The sequence below is a fragment of the Aedes albopictus genome, chromosome 2, assembly GCF_035046485.1.
Source record: "Aedes albopictus strain Foshan chromosome 2, AalbF5, whole genome shotgun sequence".
NCBI classification, from domain to species: Eukaryota; Metazoa; Arthropoda; class Insecta; order Diptera; family Culicidae; genus Aedes; species Aedes albopictus.
Genome location: NC_085137.1, coordinates 253,033,652 through 253,049,188, shown reverse-complemented (window position 1 = coordinate 253,049,188; position 15,537 = coordinate 253,033,652). Strand labels below are relative to the sequence as shown.

General features: G+C 42.6%; 1 protein-coding gene across 3 annotated transcripts in view; it reads left to right on the top strand.

The window, feature by feature from the left end:
- LOC109428196 (peroxisomal multifunctional enzyme type 2) overlaps window positions 1-13,844 on the top strand; it is a 35,383-nt gene extending 21,539 nt beyond the window's left edge. For all 3 annotated transcript variants that reach the window (XM_062851530.1, XM_062851531.1, XM_062851532.1), the window contains one exon: window positions 13,400-13,844. In XM_062851530.1, coding sequence (XP_062707514.1) covers window positions 13,400-13,611 — 212 coding nt within the window. In that variant the 3' untranslated portion in view covers window positions 13,612-13,844. The remainder of the gene's footprint in view (window positions 1-13,399) is intronic.
- Window positions 13,845-15,537: the final 1,693 nt, after the last annotated feature.

Here is a 15,537-nt window from a genome sequence, read left to right as displayed (position 1 = left end):
TCAAAACCCTAGGTTTCATTCAAAAGATAATAAGTCAAAGAAACTTTGAACATGATTTAAAAGAAACTTTTTCAAAAAATTTTGTATGTAAACTTAACCCAAAGTTGCCAAATTTTCTAAAAAATGAATATAAACTTACGGCAGTGTCGCTGGAAGTTGGGTCGACCAAATTTTAAGATGAGAGCGGTAATATGACCCATTTTCTATTAGCTTTCAACTGCTTTTTACAGAACTTAGCTAAAAAATCTAGAAAAAAAGTTATTAAGTAAATTAATCCTTGATGTCATCGACCAAAAGTTTGGGGTCACCCCTCAAAATGCTGTATCGGCCAAAAGTTTGGGGTCACTATCATGAACAAATCACTTCGTCATCTATAGTTCAATTTTAATTCTTTTTGGCTCATTTCAAAGATTATTAGCTAAATTTACGTTTGATGTCTTCAACTTAACGTATTTAACGATTTTTGTATATAAAAATGTTATGTAAAGTTAGCCCATTTTACCATGCTTCAAAAAATGAGGCAACTTTACGTTAAGTTTTAGTATGTAAATTTCAACAAATATGTGTGGTTCAATGTCTATGTAGTAAGTATCATTCATTTTGTTTCAAATAAGCCAAGAAGAATTAAAATTGAATGAAAGATGACAAAGATATCAACAAATCACTTTTCCATGTTTTACGATAGTGACCCCAAACTTTTGACCGATACAGCATTTTGAGGGGTGACCCCAAACTTTTGGTCGATGACATCAAGGATTAATATACTTAATAACTTTTTTTCTAGATTTTTTAGCTAAGTTCTGTAAAAAGTAGTTGAAAGCTAATAGAAAATGGGTCATATTACCGCTCTCATCTTAAAATTTGGTCGACCCAACTTCCAGCGACACTGCCGTAAGTTTATATTCATTTTTTAGAAAATTTGGCAACTTTGGGTTAAGTTTACATACAATTTTTTTGAAAAAGTTTCATTTAAATCATGTTCAAAGTTTCTTTGACTTATTATCTTTTGAATGAAACCTAGGGTTTTGAAATCGGACGCAAATTGGCGGAGATATGGGCCTAATAAAATGACATGTTTTTGAGGGGGTGACCCCAAACTTTTGAACGGGAGTGTATATGTAGCACTATGTCGCAATAAGCAGATGTGGTTTTTAGTATAGTGACATTCAAACTGCTCTAACTTTTAAAATGTTCAATCAAAATGGCTGAAATTTTCACTAAAAACAGATTAACACAACGATTTTACACTGTCAAAGTTTAAAAAAAAAAAAATCGGGCAGTGTTGCCAATACTACAGTCAAAATAATGCACACTGATTTTAAAATGTTAAAAAGTGCCCAAAATTTGAAAACCCCGTTTTTTGTTTGAATTGTTAAAAAAAAGTACTGAACCGATTATAATGAAATTTTCACCACTTAAGGCATTGTCCAGTTAGAATCCGGACGCAGATAATCACTTATATCTCAGAGGTGGATCACAAACAGAAAAGGTTAAGCCCTCAAAATAAAGATAGTTTACTGTAGTTTCATGGAAAAATATCATTGAAATTATTAAATTTAATTTTTAATACATTTTTTCATTTTTTCCGTGATAACTTCCTTAAAAATCTGCACAATGGTAGTAAATTTTAACATCAACCCCATCAGCGTATTTGTTTAACAATCGGGTCATCTTTGTAGTGTCCTGAGACCCTCTACCAGTCTGATTAGGAATCCAAAAAAACTTTACCAAATATGTCTCTTCTTGCGAAATTAAGGGCTGTTAAGTGAATTTCAAAGAAGCGAAATTTGAGTGTTTTTTCGTTAATAAACACTATCCAACAGTGATGACACCACTGCACATCTCAGGCTGTCGTTATAGCTCACCAAAGTAGTTCAAACCACGCGATTCTTGAGGTTATCATCTTTGTACCAGTCTTGCGAATAATTGCGACCATCACGAGACAATCACTTGAACCGCTTTATGGAGTCACCCTTCCCAAGGTGATACGAACCAGCTAGCATGTCATGCCTGTAATGACAAACATGTTGTGGGTTCTACCCTTCGCAGCTTTGCAGCGATAGCAGTTGCTGAGTATGCTTCAGGCGGGTTGCTAGAGATTCAATCTCTCTGAGCGACGATGCATAACGGGCGATGTGAGAGCGTTTGCCGTAGCCAGGGCGAACTGCGTGGTGCACTCAATGTGTGCGTTTAAACTGAGCTATGCAAAACGAATAGGATTTATGACGTAGTACCGTGCTTGTGATAATACACATGCATAGTTTTACATGCTGTTGCGCGTGCATCTGCTTGAGGCGACGGAGAGAGTCATGACACTCACATGAGCCGTATCCAAGTCAGGATGATTGTAGCAAAACAAGGGTGACCGGGTGACTATGATGGGATTCTGTCTTTTCTGGTGTTAGCGACTGTAGAGAGAGCGAATCAGAAACCGCAGAGACAGGGTGATACAAGACACAAATTTGGTGTTTATCAGCTTTTTTGTGACTTGTACGCTGATGCTTCGCGACACTGCTTTGTACACATTTGGTGTGAAAATCGTGATGTGAGAAAACGATGTCCAGAGCTCGAACTTCCTGGCAAATCTTGGAATTCCAAGCAGATTTATCCATAAACATAAACTTTAATCTTGCTTGCACACTTCCTCATGGCATGGTTAACAACATCTGAGCACATCACACGTAATGGTTTTGGAGATATTAACATTTTTCGCGACTGTCGTACCTGACCACCCTAAATTTTCAGCGTGTTTGTGCAAGATTTTTTTCCTTCGCATGTCTTCAATCTGAAATAACTTTTCACTCGTAGCAAGAAAATCGATGAAATTTTCTCCATCAATAGATGACTTGTTTATAATCAGACTGCAGTGAAAAAAATATGATTATGATCATTAAGAGCGTCACAATAAATTATCCTTTGCGTCCGGATTCTAACTGGACAATGCTTTATTATGACTTACTTGAAGAACTTACAGTCAAATGTTCAGACGTTTTGATGAGCTAAAAACCAAGTTATAGCCTAAACAATTTTTAAAATGGAAGCCCAAAATTTCCAAAATCACATTTTATTGTATCGACAATATTTGCGCCAATACTGAACCGATTTTGATGAAATTTTTAGGGCATTAACTACACATAACATGCTATTCCTGGTTAAAAAATCAGCTATTTTTGTGATCGCAATCAAAAGTTATACATTATTTTGAGTGTCTCATTTTTTATCGAGTCCAGTCTTTATATCCGACGTGCTGACGATTCCGATAAGGTGCCACCTTATTATTGATATTCGTTTTTAAATTCCCCCTGGAGATTCTTTCAGATTCCTATCGGCATTTCCCAAAATTCGAACAATTGTTTCCGGTGTTCTTTCTTGGTAATTTAGAGGATTGCTGAATTCCGACCGATTACTTCTGGAGTTTTTCACGAGGATCGTACAGTTTCTTTCCAGAAATTCCAGAAAATTTCTTCCAGAGGTTTTCCCGGATAGGCCCCAAGAGTCCCTTACGGTTTTTTCCCGGAGTTTCCTTCGAGATTCTTCTTAAAGATTTTCCGCGGTTTGTTCCTGTGTTCCTCTTCGGACTTTCCCAGAAGATCTTACTGAGATTTTTCCTAGTGTATCTACAAGAGTTATTCCTGGGGTTCATGCTAGAGCTCTTCCAAAGATTTCTTAAGGAGTTTTTAACTTATTTTCTGGAGAGGTTCCTCCCGAAGATTCTCATGTAATTTCTTCAAGAAATTTCCGTGAGGTTTCTTCTGGAGTTTCTACCTGGATTCCCACGGGAGCTTTAGCTGGGATATTTCCTAAAGGTTCTGGCGGGATTTTTTTTTTTTTGAATGTTTACTTGACATTTTACTCGGAGTTTCACCCGGGACTTCTCTCAGAAGATTTCTTCCGGTGTTGATCTTTGGATGTCTCTCGAAGTTTTTTTTTCTAAATTTATCCTGGACTTTCTTCTAAGATTTTTTTCCGGGGTGCCTTTTGGGATTTTGAATGAATGCTGGAACGATTCCTGAACATTTTATAAAAAAAAACTACGCCGTCTTCAACCAGAGGATGTACAGACTGAACTAACATTAGACAACGGACAACACACATAACACCCAGTGGCCCAGTGGAGAATTTTCCGTTTGACGAAAAGTTTTCACCGACTGGAGCGGGAATCGAACACACACTCAAAGGCTTACGAAACGCCCAGATGACTGACGCCTCTAGCCGCACGGCCACGAAGCCCACAAGATTTTTCCATTGAATTCTACCCGAGATTTCTTTAGGATCGTTTTCCAGGTGTTTTCTTGTAGTTGCTTCTTGCAGTGATGCTACTGAGATTTTTTTTTACAGATTTCCGGAGATCTTCCCAATATCCCAACTGGAAATTCTCTCGAGATTCTGGGTGCTGGCTTTGGGATTTCTGTAATAGTTGTTCCCGGAGTTCTTGCATGGATTTTTTCCAGGAGTTTCTCTCGGAATGTCTCCTGGGATAACTTACGAAATTCCCCGGGAAATATCGTAAGGTATTCAGATGAAATCGTGCAAAAAACTCCGCTAAGAACTAATGGAGAAATTTTGATGATTTTTAGGAGAAATCCTGATAATACTAGAAAATCTTAAAAAAAAGGTCCAGGAGTAATTCCGGGAGAAAATTGGTTTGTTTATTGAACAAAACATTGCTATTTTCTATATCCTAATTTTGTCCTTATTGTAAAAATAATTTCAAAATGATGAAATTTTGGATTTTGACCAATTTTTGAACGGAGATTCCGATTATGGAATAATGTGGATACCCCTAAAGAGCCCAATTCTCAACTTCAAAAACCTATAAGAGAAATCTCAGGAGGACCTGTTGGAAAGCTATCCTAAAGAACCAAAGAAATTCCTGAAGAATCTGTCGACATAACTACATCACCACCTCCACAAAAAAAACAGAGACCCAACTTCAGTTTCGAAACTGTGTAAGGAATTTAAACTTAAAGGTCATATGGTCTGTGAAATTACTTGTTGGACTCTTGATTGTTTTTTTCCTGATTTATGGAGTGTTGTGGATGTCATTTATTTTGTAAAGCAATTTTTAGTGGAAATGTCTATGCAATTTCTTGCAATCGATTCCAAAGAACTCTAGGAGAAATCCTCAATCGATTTTTGTTTAACTTCCGAAGATATTTCGCAAAAAAGTTCTGGGAATAATTCAGCGATTTGGTGGAATTTCTTAGATAATAAATCTCTCGCATTTCTCTTAAAATTTTAACTTTATTTTCAAAGGTTGTACCTTACTTATCAAGTTGTTAGTTCAGTGGCAATGAGCAGCGTTCAGATAATTCAAAACTAATTTCTGTGCTAAATTTCTTCCACTAGATCAGCACAACGGGGACACAGTCTAGTACCAAGGTAAGTTTATTCTTTTCTTTTCAGGTTCACACTTCATAAATTTAACAAATTCAAATTCACTGAGTAGAATAGTTTGGTTCAGTTCTTCGCTCGATGACCGGTTCGTTGCTTCGCTCACGATGATAGTTGGTTGACGTAGAGAAAGAGGTATTCGATGATGATGGATGGCCTTTTATATTCGTGGTTTCTCCATCTTGATGAGGTTGTCCCGGAAGATGAAATAACAACAAAAACGCAGCCTATCGCAGCGCGCCATGATCGACTATTGGGGATCAAAAATGCTGTCAGTCGAAGCGATGTCACACATAGATGGCCGTAGTGCTGCTTTTCGAGTGCATACTCGAACATCCTGGCCCCTCAGAAATCCCATTTCTGCAGTTGATCATATGCGGTTGCATAACTCAGACGTCGAATTCATTGATGACCTCCAATCAGAAGTTACGCTAGATTTGCCTCCTCCCATTTGTCGACGAAATCGATGAAGCGGTGACGTTTGGCTCGTAGACGTCAAACTCAATGATGATGATCATCAGCTCCCATCCGCACGACGCATTCGACGTAAACAAACATGGAAACGAGAAGAAAAGACCCGGTAGCGGGTTACGGCATAATTTTATGTTATAGGACAGGTTCTTACCTTGTCCTTTTTAAAAAAGGACCTTTAATCTTTATTTGTAGGTGCTCCGGACTGGAATCATCAGAAACTCGAGACATTGGACAGGAACTTGCGGTTTGGTTTACGAGATGACGGAATCGGTGGAATGTTGTTGCCTTTGTTTTGTGACCGACGATGCTTCATTCATTGCTGCTGTTGTTTTCGGTGGTTTCGATTAGCGTGGGAGGAATTGGCAGCAAGCAGATTTTGTTGACTGGACGAACGAAGCGGCCGACTGGTGTTTGTACCGTTACTACTCGGGTGATTCCGTCGGCCCCAGGGTGCAGTTCGACGATTCTTGCGGTCGGCCAGGACATAGGAGGAGAATTTTCGTCGCGAAGGAGCACCAATTGATTTTGTTTGATGTTGACAGGAGACGTGTACCATTTCGTCCGAGGTTGGAGTGTTGAAATGTATTCAGCCTGCCATCGTTTCCAGATAAGCTGAAATAACTTCTGTGTTTGTTGCCATAGTCGAAGACGGTTTGAAGGAATTTCGGTCAAATCGGTGTCTGGAACGGCCTTTAGAGAGGATCCTACCAGGAAGTGACCCGGTGTAAGCGGTTCGAAATCGGAAGCATCGTCGCTCAGAGGAACAATTGGTCGAGAGTTGAGGCAGCATTCAATCTGGGTTAACAGCGTTTCCATTTCGTCGTGAGGCAAAGTGTGGGTTCCCAAAACGCGAATAAAGTGCTTTTGTGCGGATCGGATTGCAGCCTCCCATAGGCCACCAAAATTAGAGGCTTTCGGTGGATTGAAATGCCAATGGATCCCGTTGTCGGCACATTCCCTAGCCATGGATTGTTGGTAGTCCTTACTACGAATCAGCTGTCGGAGTTCATTTGAAGCCCCAATGAAATTCCTTCCGTTGTCGCTGTGTATATCACTGCATAATCCACGTCGTGAAACGAACCGCCTCAATGCTTGCAGGAACTTCGGTGTGCTCAGGTCGGTGACTAACTCCAGATGCACCGCGCGAGTGGAGAAGCAAATGAAGACAGCGACGTAGGCTTTGCGCGGTGCTGCTCTGCGATGTGCCGGTTGCAAAAATATGGGTCCCCAGTAATCCACTCCAGTAACAGTGAAGGGTCGAGTTGCGGTTACACGAGATGATGGAAGATCGGCCATAAATTGTTGCAGTGCTTTTGGACGAGCTCGGACGCAAGTGATACAGTTGTGGACGACGGACCTGGCCAAGCTTCTGGCCCCTGTGATCCAGTATCGCAATCGGAGAATGCTAATTAGCAGTTGTGGTGCTGCATGTAGGTTTTTTTCGTGACAGGAACGAATCAGGAGTGTTGAGAACGGATGTGCCGATGGCAGGATTAGCTGATGCTTGCTGTCGTAGGGCTGTGGAGCTTGATTAAGGCGACCACCGATCCGCATAAGTCGTTCAGCAGAGAGAAATGGATTAAACCATCGCAGACGAGACTTCGATGAGACAGGCTTGGACTGCTCCAGGTTGTTCCATTCTTCGGGGTAACATTGTTGTTGAATCAAGCGAATTAGTGTTGCTTCGGCTGTATTGCGTTCTTCAGAGGTGATGTAGCTTGACATTGACTCGGTGCTTAACTGGCGACGACATCGCAGAAGGAATCGACGGCAATATGCTGTCACACGCAGAAGCCGGTCGAAGTTGGAGAATCGCGCAACCAGTTGATCGACGAAGCTTGGTTCTGCAGACGCAGTACAGGACGGTTTCGGTCGCTTTACGGTTTCCTTGAGAGCGTTTTCATCGTCGGTGTGATAATGTTCTTGGAGGGGCCATTCCTCTACACCCTGTTGAAGCCAAGATGGCCCGTGCCACCAAAGATGATTGTTGACAAATTCTTCTACTGGAATTCCACGAGAAAGGCAGTCTGCGGGGTTGTCATGACCTGCGACGTGATTCCAGGAGCATTTCTGCGTAGCCAATTGAATTTTGGACACGCGATTGGCTACAAATGTTGTCCACGTTGACGGAGTTGATTTTAGCCAGCTGATGACTGTCATCGAATCGACCCAGAAAAATGTTTCGCCGGGGATTTCAAGTGCCGATGTTACCTTTTGGTAGAGTTCTGTTGCTAGTAGGGCTCCACATAGTTCTAACCTAGGAATGCTCTGCTGTTTTAAAGGAGCCACCTTCGATCTTGCCGTTAGAAGAGCGACTTTCACTGCTCCAGATGTATCCGTTGACCGGAGAAAGCAGCAAGCACCGTAGGCGCGCTTCGAGGCGTCGGAGAAAAAATGATATTGAAGCGACGTCGTCCTTGGTGATAGAACAAATCGTTCAATTCGTAGGTTATTGAGGAGCGGTAATTGCGAAATGTAGGATATCCACGTAACTTGCATGGAAGAAGGAAGTTCCTGATCCCAGTCGAAGATTTTTCCGTCGTCCGCTTTCAGCAACCAGAGTGATTGCATGAAAATCTTGGCTGTGATAACAACTGGACCCAGTAGACCAAGAGGATCAAAAAGGCGAGCGATTTGTGACAGTGCAGAGCGTTTTGTCAACGTGGCCCCTGCAGACTCCTGTGGAAGGTTGATGTGATACTTCAGTTGATCCAATGCTGGTTCCCAGTGTAAGCCTAGAGACTTGATGCATTGACTGCTATCAAGGTCAAAGGAAGTTTGAAGAGCACGATTTTCAAGAGGTACACCATCTAGTACTGCTTCCTCATTGGATGCCCACTTTCGAAGCTGTAATCCACCCTTGGAGAGGAGCGTGTCTAATTGTTCTCGGAGTTCCAATGCTTCGTCGATAGTGTCCGCGCCAGAGAATAGATCGTCTACGTAGAAGTCCTTCCGCAGCGTGTTGGCTGCCTTAGGGAAACTGTCTTGTTCATCTTCCGCAAGCTGCTGCAGGACACGGGTAGCAAGGAAAGGTGCGCTTGCTGTGCCATACGTAACAGTGAGCAATTCGTACGTGTTCAGAGGGAACTCTGGCGATGGTCTCCAAACGATGCGTTGCAAGGGAGTATCTCGTCGATCTACCAGGACTTGCCGATACATTTGTTTAGCGTCTGCAATGATCATCACCTTGTGGATTCTCGAGCGCATAATAATAGACCGAATCTCTTGTTGAACAGTTGGGCCCACCATTAGTGCATCGTTGAGTGAAGGTCCATTGGGTGTTTTGCACGACGCATCAAAAACTACACGCAGTTTGGTGGTGGTGCTATCTTCGCGAGTCACAGCATGGTGGGGCATATGATAACAGGTTGGTGGTGGTGATTGATAGTTGCGGACGAGTTCCATGTGACCCAAACTCAAATATTCATCCATGAATCCACGGTATTGTTCTGCAACGACGGGATACCGGCCGAGGCGACTTTCCAACATTCGAAACCTACGAACTGCCGTGCTGCGGTTGTCGCCTAGCTGATTAAGAATGTTTTCCTTATAAGGAAGTCGCACAATGTATCTTCCTTCGGAGTCACGTCTAACTGTGCGTCGAAAATATTCCTCGCAGGTGGCCTCTTCGACGGAGTGATTTGGAGAGGTGAAATCTTCTTCGAGCTTCCAAAATCTCTCAAGTAGCTGGTGTACATCAGGAAGCGTCGCTACGTTGGCAATAATTGGAGAATTCGGAGTACTGCGAGATGTTTTGCCAGAAACGATCCACCCAAGAACCGAGTTTACCAGTGTTGGAAGGGAGTCTCCAAGCTGAATTCGACCGGGTACCTTAAACAGATCAAAGAATATTTCTGCGCCGATAATGATGTCGATTGGATTTCTGTCGCAGAAATTAGGATCGGCCAGTAGTACAGCAGGAGGAATTTTCCAAGAGGACGTATCGAGCGAGGCTGAAGGTAGATCTATGGTGACCTTTGGCAGCACCAGGAATTCAACCAAAGTGGAGAAGTCCCCGACTCTGGAGCATATCGACGCAGAAAGCTTATGTCGAGCGTACGTAGATGCTTGTCCAATTCCAGATATTGGAACGGAAATTTTCTTACGTTGTGCCTTGACGAATTGTGAGAATGCCTCGGTGATAAAGCAGCACTCACTGCCGGAGTCAAGAAGTGCCCTTGCGATGTGTACAGTACCATTGTCATCGATCACTTTAACTACAGCTGTTGCTAGAAGAACACTCCTGTGAGCATCTCCAGCGCTCGCATAGCTTGTCGGTTCGTTGACGGTGGCGGAAACGGAAGCTTTGGGTTGATCGTTGTTGGTTGTAGTTGACGATGACATCTGAGAGGAAGATTCTGCAGTCCTGGAGTTCGCAGTAGCTGATTTATCTCCAGAGCAGAGCTGTGTGTGGTGTCGGCCTCGACATTTTCGGCAAGAAGTAGATGACGAGCAGTCGCGTACTTGGTGACCTGGCCGAAGACAATTTCGGCACAATTGAAGTCTTCTAGTTTCCTTCTCCTTCTCTCCGGTCTCCAGTTTAGAAAAGACAGGGCACATGTAGAGTGGATGGTGATTGGAACATAAGGCGCATTTTCGGCTAAAGTTGATTTGACTAGCACCGTGGCTAGCTACTGGACGAGATGTTGTCTTCTTCGGCTGAATAGTGGAAGCTGGCGTGTCTACAGCTTTCCCCTGTATTGTTTGGAGAACAGATACCCGCCTTTGGATGAACGACGTAAGGTCCTTGAAGGTGATCTGGTTCTGTGTCGCTGAGTGTTCCTCCCAGTCCCTACGAGTCGTAGGATCGAGACGGCTACTCAACATGCGAATGAGAATTAAATCCCAAAACTCGGTTTTCTCTCCAAGTTGGGTCAGCACCTTTACGTTTGCCTCGAACTTCTCTACCAACGAGTGTAGTTCGGATGCTGACTCACGTCTCAACGTCGAAAATTCGAATAGCGCGTCTAAGTAAGTTTGCTTTAGACGGGCTGGGTTTTGAAAGTGATCCTCCAGAAGTTTCCATGCCACTGGGTAGTTTTTCGCACTAATAGGTATAGTTTGAATCAACTTCAGAGCATCACCGGCCAGCGAAGAACGAAGGTAATAAAACTTCTGGATGTTGGATAATTCGAGCGAAGCATGTACTAGCGACACAAACAGGTCATGGAAATTAAGCCAGTTGTCCAGATTTCCAGTAAACACCGGCAACTTTACATCGGGCAGCCGCACGTGGGACGAAGAACCATGGAATTGCGAGCTTGAATTAGAAGATGTTGGCGAGGTAGGTAGTGGAGTTTTATTCATTGAAAGAAGAAACCCTTTGACTCGATAGTAGGATGTCTCGAATTCAGCCTTTTCCTTGAACTGCTCGTCAGTTGGCTCTTCAAGCGATTCCAGCTCATTCTGAACCTGCTTGTAGTCGTTCCACAGCACAACGAGGTTTTCAAGCCGAACGGGGACCTCGGGGGCATCTGTTTCGTCATCGAAGTTGTCTACGTACACCTTTATAAGATTGAATGACGAAAGAAGGCTTTTTTGTCTCGTCCTCAACGCCTTGAGTCGACGCTCGTTCGACATGTTGCACGAAGAATCGGGTCTGTAATACAGAAGACCGCGTAGCTCACACGGGACGAAAAAGCTTTACTTGAAACGCTAATTACCTTCTCAAGGCAATTGCTAGGCCTTGTATAATAGATCAAGCAGCAATGTAGAGTCCAGTGGAGTGGCGTAGATCTCCAGACGGAACGTTAAATGAAGCGGTGATACTGGGCGAGCTGGGTCTGGAAAGCAGAAGACCGCGTAGCTCACACGGGAAGAAATAACTTACTTGAAACGCTAATTACCTTCTCAAGGCAATTGCACGGCCTTGTACAAAGAATCAAGCAGGAATACCGGTGTGGAGTCCAGTAGAGTAGCGTGGATCTCCAGACGAAACGTTGAATGAAGTGGAGAGGAGATATGGACGAGTTGGGTCTGTAAAGCAGAAGACCGCGTAGCCCAAATTGGGAAATAAGGCAGATATTGGAATGCTAATTACCTTGGCTAAGGCTATAGCGAGCCTTGTATTAGTTGTATCAATCTGCGACGATGATGGTGACGATGATCTACACCAGTTGGCTGAACACTATGGCGGAATCGACGTGGGTTTCTTCACGGCGATGATGGCGGATCCAGAACAGCCGGAGTTCGACGACCAATCCAGAATCCGGTTCGAAGGACCAGATGTTAGTTCAGTGGCAATGAGCAGCGTTCAGATAATTCAAAACTAATTTCTGTGCTAAATTTCTTCCACTAGATCAGCACAACGGGGACACAGTCTAGTACCAAGGTAAGTTTATTCTTTTCTTTTCAGGTTCACACTTCATAAATTTAACAAATTCAAATTCACTGAGTAGAATAGTTTGGTTCAGTTCTTCGCTCGATGACCGGTTCGTTGCTTCGCTCACGATGATAGTTGGTTGACGTAGAGAAAGAGGTATTCGATGATGATGGATGGCCTTTTATATTCGTGGTTTCTCCATCTTGATGAGGTTGTCCCGGAAGATGAAATAACAACAAAAACGCAGCCTATCGCAGCGCGCCATGATCGACTATTGGGGATCAAAAATGCTGTCAGTCGAAGCGATGTCACACATAGATGGCCGTAGTGCTGCTTTTCGAGTGCATACTCGAACACAAGTATTTGTTAAATTAATAAAACCCAGGAGGTCTCTTAGAAGAAACCTCTAGAAGATTTTCAGAAGAAACTGTTGAAGAATTTGCAAAACGTACTCCTGGAGATTCCACAGAAATATCTCTTGGAGGAAATGTAGTAAGAAATATCGGAGAAATTCCAAAAAACGATCAAAGAGAGAATCCAGCAAAAGATATTGAAATAAATCAAGATTGAAAATCCAGCAGAAACTCCTGCACGAATACCAAAAAAAAAAATACTCTTGCAGGAATCCCTGATGGAACTGGTGGAATATACTCGTCTGTCGAGCCCCAGAAGAGTTAAGATTAAGAAGATTATCCGCGAGAATGCCAGAAGAACTCTAGATGAAATCTGTGAAAAATGTTTGAAGAAATCCTAGGAAGAATTTCTCATCTTGTACCGACTTTTCGAACCCTCTAAGCAGAATACCCTCTTCAAATGAGTGTAATCAGTTTCGTACCTTTTAATTCCGCCCTATGTTGCTTATCCTTTGACAGATACGCGTATTTCGACTACCACTTGCAATCTCCCTCAGTGTCAGTTATCCACTGTGGATAACTGACACTGAGGAAGATTACAAGTGGTAGTCGAAATACGCGGATAAGCAACATAGGGCGAAATTAAAAGGTACGAAACTGATTAGACTCATTCGAAGAATTTCTGGAAGTTTTACAATGACGTACATCCTGGAAGATTATAGTGAATGTAAACCTCAAAGGGATATTTAGGATGGATCAGATGAACAAAAAAGCCACTCTCCTTTGATTTCACAACAATGTCTTCAGCATTATTAGTTTTCTAACAAGACTTTCTTGTATTCTAACTACATTTTAGTGTTGGACTTGAAGAACGCCAAGGTGTACGAGGGTCCGGTGCAGGGCAAGGCCGACACCACGATGACCATCTCCGACAGCGATATGGTGGATCTGGCGCTGGGCAAACTGCAACCACAGGCAGCCTTCATGAAGGGTAAACTGAAGATCACCGGAAACATCATGCTGGCTCAGAAGTTGGCTCCGCTGCTCAAGACGGAAGCCAAGCTGTAACGGGTGTCCGCCGGGCCGTACTACAGCATAAGTATGTAACTAACAACATTCTTTCTGTTATCTAATGGTGATATGACTGGTTTACTTCACATTTTCACAAAGTCTAGCATTTAAGCTATAAAATAGTATTTTAGACATCAACAAAAGAACATTGTGGTTGAGAATTATTTTTTTCTGTAAAATTGAGTGGAAAAGGGGCAATAGTAAAACAAATATGAAAAGTATGGAAAATACCTGTTCCGTATCTATTTTTTGGAAAGAAAAAAGCCATGTGATCTATAGGAATAGATGAATTGCCTTGATGGCTACAATGAATCTTCGACCTCTACCCGGCTCCATGTTTGTTGTCCATATTGTTTTTGCAGTGCTTTCATCGGACATTCACACTACGTGACCTGCTCGCTGAGGTAATTCGTATTGTATTCGTAATACAATATACGCTTACTGAGTAGGAGTAGGACTCGCTGCCGTTTCGCCTGTCACGTTTTTTTGCGTTCTGGTAAAAATTGGAATAGCACTGCGCCATCCGGAAGCGCAATACGTGTGATTTGCGGGGTCTACTGAGTCTGAACAGACTTTACCCTTCCATTAACAACACCCCGATTCCCGTGACACCTACGCCTGAGAGAACGTAAAAGTCTCTACACCTTGTTTAGGTGTCCAACACATTTTTCGTTACCATCCTTCAGCTGTCGCAAGGAAGTGGCCAGAACAACTCTCTGTTATTGAAGAATTGCGTGGTTAGCCCCAAATCTCTGTGTTTTGATAACGGACCGGACGGGAAGGAGGCAACCCTCATAACAGCGGCCGTCAAAGGCCCTATTCATAGCTGCGATATACCTTTTCATTTAACGGAAAGCTTCATCGTCACATGTCACAAGTGTTTCTAAATACGCAATTTCTTCAATACCATCAAACACATCCATATCAATCACTACCTCAGCAATAACATCTCTAGGCCCGTTTCTGTCTCCTCCCGCAATCGTGTACTTCCTCTTGGTTAAGTGTATTGCCAAGCCTATCCTCGCTGTCCCTCTCTTCAGGGATGGAAAAACTTCCTCCACTACGATTGATGCCCAAGAGATCAATAGCAAAATCGAGGAACATTTTATTACAAGCTTTGTTTTTGTGTTAAATGTACATTTTAATGCGAGGTATGCACTTCAAACGGAATCGCTCAAGTAATTTTCGTTCAGTGCTTTATTTTTCCGTGACCGAAATGGTCAAGAAATTTAACACAGCAGGCCCCATTTGATTTGACGTTTCGATTCAGCTCCGTACTAGGACCCGGAATAAAGCAACGCTTTCCTATTTCTTGAGCGATTCCTTGCCTGAATTTCCCACGCATCGAGATAGGCCAAGAAATTTCTCGCGATCTGCGTACTACCCATAACGTGTAAACATTTTCCTAAGTTTAATGAGCATTTTCTACATTTTTTAATGCTCTGGGAGTAATCGATCGAAGTAGGTAAGCAGTGACCGCGAGTGAAAGTATTTTTGTCTTTGACAGCATTTTTCATTCTGGAGTATTTTGCGCATAATGGAAAACAATCGAGGCACGATCGGACGACGAAATGGAAATTGGTGAGATCCTTCTGATTTATTCTTTCGAGATACGAGATCACTTATGTTTGTTATGTGTATTCGATATTTTTGCTTTCATATTATCTATTCGAAGCCGTTTTAGGTCTGGACGCTTTCCGATGTTTTCACCTCCGCTTAACTTGTAAACCTGGTTTACTTATATAGTTAAACAAGGTTTAATGCCTAAGTAAGGATGAAGAAATCGCCCCTTATAACATAACAATGCTTGCAAGGACTTGGCCAGGTGTGTGAAGATGACTGGGTCTATGCTATTGTAGATAGTAGCGAAATCTGCAATGGCAATGGATATGCTTATCTTTGCAACTCCATCCACGATTTGTG